The 9,548-nt window shown below is 48.5% G+C and overlaps 2 protein-coding genes across 3 annotated transcripts; one reads left to right on the top strand and one right to left on the bottom strand.

Annotated features, from left to right (window-relative positions):
• Positions 1-156: 156 nt before the first annotated feature.
• LOC119554798 (G patch domain-containing protein 1 homolog) lies at positions 157-3,244 on the bottom strand. The gene is made up of 3 exons (XM_037865847.1): positions 3,118-3,244; positions 1,666-3,060; positions 157-1,607 (listed from the first exon to the last, which is right to left on the bottom strand). The coding sequence occupies exons 1-3, from the start codon at positions 3,173-3,175 to the stop codon at positions 205-207; spliced, it is 2,856 nt and encodes a 951-aa protein (XP_037721775.1). The 5' UTR covers positions 3,176-3,244; the 3' UTR covers positions 157-204.
• Positions 3,245-3,632: 388 nt separating this feature from the next.
• LOC119553153 (dynactin subunit 1) lies at positions 3,633-8,906 on the top strand. 2 transcript variants are annotated; one of them, XM_037863373.1, is made up of 4 exons: positions 3,633-3,781; positions 3,889-3,953; positions 4,018-5,433; positions 5,980-8,906. In XM_037863373.1, the coding sequence occupies exons 3-4, from the start codon at positions 4,081-4,083 to the stop codon at positions 8,425-8,427; spliced, it is 3,801 nt and encodes a 1,266-aa protein (XP_037719301.1). In that variant the 5' UTR covers positions 3,633-3,781; positions 3,889-3,953; positions 4,018-4,080; the 3' UTR covers positions 8,428-8,906. The 2 variants fall into 2 exon arrangements, with proteins under 2 accessions (XP_037719301.1, XP_037719302.1); XM_037863374.1 differs by having other exon boundaries at positions 3,664-3,727.
• The last annotated feature ends 642 nt before the right edge of the window (positions 8,907-9,548 follow it).

The following is a 9,548-nucleotide window of genomic DNA, read 5'->3' as shown; positions in this document are numbered from 1 at the left end:
TTAAATTTTACTTTAAAAAGGGGGTCAAATTTAAATAGGGTACATTTTCATTATCGATTTTTAGGTAATTCCAATGGCTTTCAGAATGTTTACTTATTGGATTGGATATTGCAAAAAAATTTGGTCGAGCCCAATGTACAATTAACCATTAAGTGATTGACTTAAGAAAAGAAAAATCGGTAACTATTTATTAAATATTTAAAATCAATGTTTGCTCTTCTTCTTCTTGGTCTTGTGTTTGGATTTGTCGCTCTTTTTGGACTTTTTCTTGGACTTCAGTTTTGATTTCTTGGACTTTTTTGCGCTGGAGCTCTTGTGTGACTTCTTGGCTTTGCTAAGTTTCGATTTCTTTGCCTTGCCGTCAGAAGAATCTGAAGATGAAGAGTCATTGCTGGAACTATTATCGCTGTCTTCGCTGCCGGAGATGGTTTTCTTTTCGACCCACTTTTCAGCTTTTCGCTTTTTAGGGGCGTGCTGCTGCCAAAGCTGTTGTAGCTTTGCATCAATGTTGACTTCTGCATGGTCCTCTGGGGCTGCAGGTTTCTGGGGAACTGCTCCTGGCAACTTTGGCCCGTAGATATCCTCGGGCGGCACCTCAGCCATTGCCAACTCTTTATCGTTTCTCAGTCGTTCTTCTCTGGATTTAAAAGAGATTTTCAACTTATTACCCTCAATAGGAGTGAACTTGGGTGGAGCTGGCTCCTCGGGGGCCGGCACTTCCTTGGGTTTAAATAGAGCTGCAAATATTCCTCTGGGGGGAGAAGTATTCCTCAGGACATTATGTGCGGCAGCAGAAGTTGCTGACATTGAGGGTAAGCCTAGAGCTTCTTGCAGAGCTGCTAATTTATCCTGAGCTGGATTCTCTGGCTTTTCAGCAACTGTCTCCTCCTCATCGCTGTCATCGAAGATGCTTTTGAACAGGTCCGTTTTCTCTGAAATGGGTTTGTTGCGCGATTCATCCACCGCCTGTTCCAAGGGAGTCTTGGGCACGAAAGTAAACTTTGATGGCTCTTCTTTCGTAGTGGGTTTATCCTGTTCTTCGACTGCCGGAGGAGGAGCTGGAGATGGAGTTGGTGGTTTCACTTCCTTCGGCTTTTCTATGTGCTTGGGTATAATGGAAGGAGTCTGAAAGTTTGCTTTCGTGTTAACAGACGTCTCCAGATAATCAAATACCGAAATCTTCGGCTTGGTTTTGAGTTCTTTTTCTGGTTCAAGCATGGCGCCGCCAAAGGGCTCAGCAATATTGTACCGCTTACAGAGCAGTGAGGTGGGTTTCCACATTGTCTTGGTCCTTTCCATTACGATCTTTCGCTCTTCCGGCGTCTTCTGTTGCTCCTTGACCTTCTCTTCCTGTACATTGGCTTCCGATACAAATCTGTCGTTCATAAGGCCGTCCAATGGACGATAGATCTTTGCCGCCTGAATGAACTCCTTCTTCTCCATTTCTCTATCCCACAGGGAAAGCGTAACAGGTTGCATGGTGGCCAGGAGCTCTGTTATTTCTGTATCATTTGTAAGCTTTGAAGCTACGAATTTTTCATAGCGGAGCTGCTTCGCTTCATGAGCCAGAAATGGTTTAAAAGCCCCTGAAGATGATGTAGCGGGTGCTAAAGAAATATATATATGTTAGTTATATCATTCTGAAATGGCGACATCATTGCTTACCCAAATCCTTGGTCTTGAAAGCAGCTTTCTCCAGTATGGCCGCATTCGATTCCTTTACTTCTTTAACCAATTCAGATTGTTTCTCCTCGCCACTTTCGGTGATTACTCCTCCCTTGGTGAAACCCGCAGTCCTTGCATTGATGCGTTCCATCAGCGATTGTCCTCGATCCTTGAAGGGGTTCCGTTTGGGTTGCTCTTCCTGCGTTTTTTTGTCTTTCTTCTGCTCTCCTAGAAGCTCCGCCCGCTGATCAGGATTGAGATCATGCCTTCCCAAGCCCGATCGTTTGTACTCCGTGGCTGTTTCCAGTTTTTTCGCTCGTTCCTTGTCCATGGGAGCAAAGCGACTCCTTCGCTGTAGCCAATTCCTGGGCTGGAAATCTCTTGGTAAATCAATAGCATAGGGCTTCTGCAGAGCTGCCCCCGATTTATCCTCACTGAAGCCATCGATGACGTGACGCTGCTGGACATGTTGCTGCTTCTTTTGCTTGGGCTTCTTGTCCGCCAGCGAGAAATCGTAGCGGGTCATATCATCGCGGGCGTAGATATCGTCGTCCTCTTCTTCAAAGGCTCCCACACCAAAGGCTTGACCCCGTATGGAGAGCTGCTTTTTGTTGGCCTGCTCTTCCAACTGGCCAAAGAGATTAATGTGCTGCATGGGCTTGGCAGTGCTAGAGGAAGATTTGGACAGGATGGGATCGCGGCTGAGACCGGAGTAGCTCATGCCGAAGCGATTCTCCTTGGGCGTGAAAAAGATGGGTTCGTAGTCGTCAGGCGCAAAGGTAATATCCTCGTCGTCTTCATCCTCAGCACTGCTATCATCTTCAGTTGGCTCTGCTTGGGGAGGTAAGCCCTCCGCGCCGTAGTGCTCGAGGAGATACTGCTCCCTAGTGTTCCTAGCGGTGGCCTGGCGCTTCTCCTTACGGGTTTGCCGCGGCCCCACTCCCTGACCGGGTTTCCAGCCCATGCTCTTGAGTATGCGAACGGCCACTTTGTCTCGCACCGGACGAAGTAGTTTCTCTAGCACAGGAACTCCTGGTATGGGTCCTGATCCCAGTTCCGGCTGCATCAACTTGCGACGTCGTTGACCGGTACGCTGCTCCTGCTCGTCCTCCTTGGCGAACTCATCGCGGGTGCGAATTCCTTGCGGTGCGATGCCAAATTCACCCAGATCCTCTTGGTCCATGAAGTCCTCCGGCTTAAGCTGAGCCCTCGGCGTGGCCTTCTCCGCCCGCGAGCTCTTAAAAGTCTGAGGCGTCCAACCCTCCAGGGAGCCCACGGTGTTCCAGAATCCAGCACTGAAGCCGCCGGTGAAGGCACCATGGAACCTCCGCTTGCCATTTTCATCCTTCACAATTTGATCCTCGATGGCCACTGGCTTCTTGGCCGGCACAACATCTGTAAAAGGGGTTTGGGGTATTATCAAGGTTCCAATTGAGTTTTATAAATACATACCCTTCTCTAGAGCCGGCAGTGGTGTGCCAAACCTGTGCAGGTGCTCTTCCTCGTCCATTTTAAGGTAAAAATATAGAAATCATATGTTGGCGAAATAATTTGTTTGGTCCGGGTGCCAGTGTGTGCACACCACAAAAATATATTTAAATCAGCTGATGGGGCTGTCAACTTAATGGTCACAGTTTATTAGAAAGAAGTGACTGATACATCGGTTGAAGTCACGATATATTTTGAGAAAATTATTGCAAGACAAAAAACTGCCAAAATATAAAAGGCCCACAAGTAGTTGGAATATTTTATTTGAATCAAACATTTTGAATTATTTTTTTTTGTATTTGTTGCTAATAAAATGTTTCTATAGTTTAATTTGTATCTTATTATTTGTAATCAACTTTGTTGTTTAACATATGTTCTAAATATTTTGTATCCTAATGCACGGTAGCAGTCACGGCTTCGGGTCACGATATTTTTTGCAATCACCACAAGTGGCTGTTGCCATCTCTAGTTTTATCACACGGTCACACTGCAGACATAGCAAATATTTTAGGAAAACTATTTCGTTGCAATTTTTATTAGCCTCCAAGAGGAATAAAGGAATTCAGTGCAAATGGTAAGCGTGGCGGCGGAGACAAAGAAAGGAACACCTGTCCGATTGGAAAAGCAGGTAAGCTCGGAGAACTAGCCCACTTAGAGGACAGGCAGACTGGAGCTACCTGTGCTGTCTGTATGGGTGACTAATGATGTCAACATTTTGTGTTTTCTCTCCTCAAGCCGACGGCCATTTTTTGCTAGCTAAGACGTGACTGTTGGCCAGAAAGCCGAGCAAGTGCAGCGCAGTAAGTGGGCTTACAATTCCAGGGCCAGGAACCCGCTAACCACAACTCCATTCCCATCGAACAGCATTCATAAACCCATCAGTCAAATCCACATCCTGGTCACATACACGCACACACCGAGAGCGAGATGTCCGAGAAGAACCTGAAGGTGGGCGCCCGCGTCGAGCTGACCGGCAAGGATCTGCTCGGCACGGTGGCCTACGTGGGCATGACCAGCTTCGCCGTCGGCAAGTGGGTGGGCGTCGTGTTGGACGAGCCCAAGGGCAAGAACAGTGGCTCCATCAAGGGCCAGCAGTACTTCCAGTGCGAGGAGAACTGCGGCATGTTCGTGCGTCCCACGCAGCTGCGCCTGCTGGAGCCGGCTCCTGGCAGCAGGCGCAGCATCGAAGATGTCAGCGGTGCCACGCCCACGGCTGCCCAACCCACAAAGGCGCGGCTGAGCAGTTCTCGCACCTCGCTCTCCTCCAGCCGCCAATCGCTGCTGGGCTCTCGCACCCAGTTGACCAACTCTCTGAGTGAACGCACTGCCTCCAGCAGCAGTATTGGCCCCAGGAAATCTCTGGCCCCCCAGAGCAGCAGGGATAAGGAGTCCTCCAGCACTTCGTTGGCAGAGGGAGCACCAGCATCAGCTGTCGGTGGCAACGGAGCCGGTTCGCATGCCTCCTCCAAGCGGGCTTCCTTTGTGGAGACTGGTTTCCTGGAGATCCTGAAGCCACAGTTCACGCCTTCGCAGCCTCTGCGTTCGCCCTCTTTCACCATGCCCTCCAACTCCGGTGCCGAAGACAAGACCGCCTTGCTGGAGGCGCAGAAAACAAGCGCCGAACTGCAGGCCCAGCTGGCTGATCTCACCGAGAAGCTAGAGACGCTCAAGCAGCGCCGGAACGAAGATAAGGAAAGGCTGCGGGAGTTCGACAAGATGAAGATTCAATTCGAGCAACTGCAAGAGTTTCGCACAAAGATCATGGCCGCCCAGGCTTCGCTGCAGAAGGAGCTGCAACGTGCCAAGCAAGAGGCCAAAGATGCAATAGAAGCCAAGGAGCAGCATGCTCAGGAAATGGCAGATCTCTCGGACAACGTGGAGATGATCACCCTAGACAAGGAGATGGCCGAGGAAAAGGCCGACACGCTTCAGCTGGAGCTGGAGTCCTCCAAGGAGCGTATTGAAGAGCTGCAGGTGGACCTAGAGCTTCTGCGTTCCGAGATGCAGAACAAAGCCGAGTCCGCCATCGGTGGCATCTCCGGCGACGGCGATTCCCCCGGCCTCTCTACCTATGAGTTCAAACAGCTGGAGCAACAGAATATCCGTCTGAAGGAAACACTGGTGCGACTGAGGGATCTCTCTGCCCACGACAAGCACGACATCCAGAAGCTGAGCAAGGAGCTGGACATGAAGAGATCCGAAGTCGCGGAATTGGAGCGCACCAAGGAGAAGCTTAGTGCCAAGATCGATGATCTGGAGGCCACAGTGGCCGACTTGCAGGTAAGCTTCCTAGTCTAAATATATGACATAAGCCCTTCTCACTGCCCGCCACCAATTGGTTTTTCCACAATCCACACTGCAATAAAAATTCACAGCTGTTCCGCTCTTTTCGCTTTTTGCTTTCCTTGCTCCGCTAGTTTACGTCAATTTTCGCTGTTTAAAAAAGGAACATATCGGTTAAAAGCTTTATTAAATTATATATCCATTCATAGTTGTTCGCGTTTTGATTTACCTAACTTAAAGCATTTGGTTTAAGATATAGTACATATATTGCTTTTATAGCTTGAAATTTCAAACATCTTTTGACCGGTATCTTCTGTTTACATGTGTAATATATTTTACTTAAGGTCGATATAAACATAAACTTTTCCATTGCATTTCTTTTTACCGGCCTGCCTTAAAAATAATATTTATCGGGGTTCAAGGAGGTAAATTGTGTATATTTTTAACATTTCCCCAGACAAAATTTTAAACATTTTCCCAAACCATTTCGCTTTTAAATTTATTTTAAAAATGAGCAAAATAAATAAACTACCTTTGTCCCAGGAACAAGTCGATGCTGCACTTGGAGCCGAAGAAATGGTTGAACAGCTGGCCGAGAAGAAAATGGAGCTGGAGGATAAGGTGAAGCTGCTCGAGGAAGAAATCGCTCAGTTGGAGGCTCTGGAGGAGGTTCACGAACAGCTGGTGGAGAGCAACCACGAACTGGAGCTGGATCTGCGAGAGGAACTGGACTTGGCCAATGGGGCCAAGAAGGAGGTGCTGCGGGAACGAGATGCAGCCATCGAGACCATTTATGATCGCGACCAAACCATCACAAAGTTTAGGGAACTGGTGCAGAAGCTGAATGACCAACTAACTGATTTGAGGGATCGCAATTCCAGCAATGAAAAGGAGTCGCTGCAGGATCCCAGCTTGAAGCTGGCCACCGAAACCATCGACTACAAGCAGATGTTCGCTGAATCCAAGGCATACACGCGAGCCATCGACGTTCAGTTGCGCCAGATTGAACTCAGTCAGGCCAACGAACATGTCCAGATGTTGACCGCCTTTATGCCAGAATCGTTCATGAGCCGTGGCGGCGACCACGACTCCATCCTGGTGGTCCTGCTCATTTCACGCATTGTCTTCAAGTGCGGCATTGTCGTTTCGCAAACGAGGGAGCGATTCCCAGCCGTGGAGGCGATCACCAGGGAGGCAGTGACCCAGGGCCATGCTGTCCAGCAGTATGCCTTCAAGTGCCGCCTGCTGCACTACGTCCACAGCCTGCAGTGTGCCCTTCACCAGATCCTCTACGGCCTCAATAGCTGCCAACCCGATACCCTCCTGAGAGCCGGAAGTTCCCTTCCCGAAATGGTGGCCCAAGAAAAGATAGTGGACGGGATTATTGAACTTCTGAAATCCAACCAGCTGGACGAGAACAGTACCACGGATAATATTGAGAAATGTGTGGCCTTCTTTAACGCCATGAACTCTGTGTTGCTGGCCGGAGAACAACTCCTCAACGAGATCCAGATGATTCGCGACTGTGTGGCTTCCCTGGGAGCAGCTTGTGAGAGCATTCTCAGCGATACTGCCATCGCCAAGGTGATTATCCAGGAGGCAGGTGCAACCAGCGACTCGGTGCTGCTGATACAATTCCTGAACGAGAATATGGAAAGCGTGCGGCAGCAGGTTAAGTTGATCAAGCGCCGCTTGCCGAGCGACCAACATGTTATCAAGAGCGGTCTGTCCCAGCACAAAGTGGAGGCGATGCGTGGGCTTGCTCAGAACATCAGTCGCATCATGTCGGCGATGCACCAGGCCACCAAGCAATCCTTGGCCGCCATTGTCACTACCATCGAGAGCGACAATGCGGCAGAGCATACGCTGCCCCAGGAAAAGTACTGGGCCCTGCTGTCTGCAGCGTGCGAACGCATCTACGAGCAGGATGACCGTGGACCAACGCAAAACTTTAAGACATTGCTGGCCCAAGCTAACTCCGACCTGCAGCACATTGCCCAACATCTGCTGGACAAGGAGTACGAGATCATCTCGGCAGCCAACAATGCCGGTGGTCAACAGAAATCGGGTGCCCACAGCACGCCCATCACTCAGCGGGCGCAGTTGATCAAGAAACAGCTGGAGCAGAAGAACGTGCTGGCCGCCACGCTGGAAAATCGCGAGGCGGACGTGAAACAGTTGAAGTTGGCTGCCAAGATGAAGCAGAACGAGTTGAGCGAGATGCAGATACGGAAGGATCTCGCCGAGAAGAAGCTGAGCGTCCTGCAGAACGAATACGAGCACGCGGTGGACAAGTGGAAACAGCAGTACGAAGAGACGCGCCAGCAGCTGCAGCTTAAGGAGAAGGAGTTCGAGGAGACGATGGACCACCTGCAAAGCGATATCGACGCACTGGAGAGCGAGAAGAGCGATCTGCGCGACAAGCTGAAGTTGAACTCGACCACGGGCAAGGTTCAGTCTGGTTCGGATTCCCACTCCCCGCACAATATATCGGTCACTGGCTCTACGTCCAGTGCTCCGGGCATAACCAATGTATCCTACACCGCTCCCGCAGGCACTGCTCCAGTTGTGGCGGAGGAGGTGCAACTGCTGAAGAACGCCTTCAACCAGGAACGCAACGAGCGACTGCGACTGCAGGCTCAGGATATGCGTGCCAAGCTGTCCCAGTTTGAACCCCTATATGTGCCGCAGCCACAAGATCAGCGCATCACCGCCTTGGAGTCGGAGCTGACCAGGATGAAGCACGCCTGGGTATTGTCTCTGCTGCAAGTGCGCTCCCAGGATTCTGTGAATGCCGGAACACGCATCGACACGGTGGCCCTGCAAAGACGCAACCAGCCAGTGCCCCTCAAGGGTGAGATTAGCTCGAAGGCCTCTCAGCTAGCCTCCGATATCCTGGCGGAGTATCTGCAACGGAAGCCACATCGCGCAGCCCATGGACAGTTCGCCTCCTTTCCCACCGTCGATGTGAAGCGCGTGCTGCAGATTTAAATGGGATTCATCATGGCAATGGGATCGCGGCCAGGGGCAATCTGAATAGATTATAATGTTATTTGTACTGCTAGCACAATTTCGGATTTCGGGGGCAATCTTCCCTCGCACAAGCAGCTTCCCCAAAAACCCAAAACACACAACTCCTCAAGACTCCCTGCTCCTGTGATGAGACCTAAACATGATAGCTAAACAAAGAGCAACTGAGAAATTATAATTCTACACTTAATTTATGTTTTTTGTATAAAGATTATATTCCTATTGTAATACTAACTTTGTGTTTAACTCCAAAAAAGCCTGTTTCGAAACTAAACTCAAGCGAACTAATACCGGTATTATCTATGAAGTCTATGGTAGGGGAGAAATATGTGAAAGACACAACTAAACCAGAGAAACAAATCTAATTTGCATACATGAGAATAATAAATACATTATATATATAAAGTAAATATATTTTGCTGATGTTGTATAACTTAAAATAATATGTATTTTATTTGGGATCTGGGTGAATGAAGTTGTTATAAGAATGATTATTGGATTGTATTTATATATAATTCATTTTAAGGATGGAAACTTAGAGAAATAACTAAATTGATATATTCCTTCAAAAAGTATTGAAGCATTTATATGCTTCAATCCATTCTAAGTACTTTAAAGGTAGTTATAATTACCCAGCTATTTTCCAGAATTTAAATATTTAAAGATTCTTTCGCCAGAAAAAAAGATATTCTGATTTCACATCATTCAAGATAATATACCTAATTTATTTAAATCACAAGCCAAGCTTAGTTAGATTTTCTGGAGCCAACTGAAAGGCGTTTAAGCCAAGCAAAGAACCATAAACAAAGATACGATCCCAATGAGATCCACTTGGAGTCCACATAAGAGAGTTCTCTTCGTTTAAATGCAACTCTCTTACAGCCCATTTCCGTCCACTTGCCCAACAACAACTACAAAGGCAATATGCTTCAATGCCGCTCGGTTGCAGCAACAACAATTGCTGCCAGCAATGACAACAACGCTGCAATAGCAAGAAACTATTACATTAGACCAGGCCATAAACCATGATGGCCAAAATAGCCGCCCCCTTTACTTCCCCCTCCCTTCACACAACTGGCCAT

Source organism: Drosophila subpulchrella, chromosome 3L (genome assembly GCF_014743375.2).
Source record: "Drosophila subpulchrella strain 33 F10 #4 breed RU33 chromosome 3L, RU_Dsub_v1.1 Primary Assembly, whole genome shotgun sequence".
In the NCBI taxonomy this organism is placed as follows: domain Eukaryota; kingdom Metazoa; phylum Arthropoda; class Insecta; order Diptera; family Drosophilidae; genus Drosophila; species Drosophila subpulchrella.
The sequence above is the reverse complement of the archived record's forward strand: the minus strand, read 5'-3'. Positions and strand labels throughout refer to the sequence as shown.

Bases quoted from the DNA above. Each gene is read 5' to 3' on its own strand.
- LOC119554798 (XM_037865847.1), bottom strand. From the start codon at position 3,175: ATGGACGAGGAAGAGCACCTGCACAGGTTTGGCACACCACTGCCGGCT. The intron at 3,061-3,117 runs GTATGTATTTAT...CCCCTTTTACAG, and splicing joins ACTGCCGGCTCTAGAGAAGG to ATGTTGTGCCGGCCAAGAAG. The intron at 1,608-1,665 runs GTAAGCAATGAT...ATATTTCTTTAG, and splicing joins TTTCAAGACCAAGGATTTGG to CACCCGCTACATCATCTTCA.
- LOC119553153 (XM_037863373.1), top strand. From the start codon at position 4,081: ATGTCCGAGAAGAACCTGAAGGTGGGCGCCCGCGTCGAGCTGACCGGC. The intron at 5,434-5,979 runs GTAAGCTTCCTA...CCTTTGTCCCAG, and splicing joins CCACAGTGGCCGACTTGCAG to GAACAAGTCGATGCTGCACT.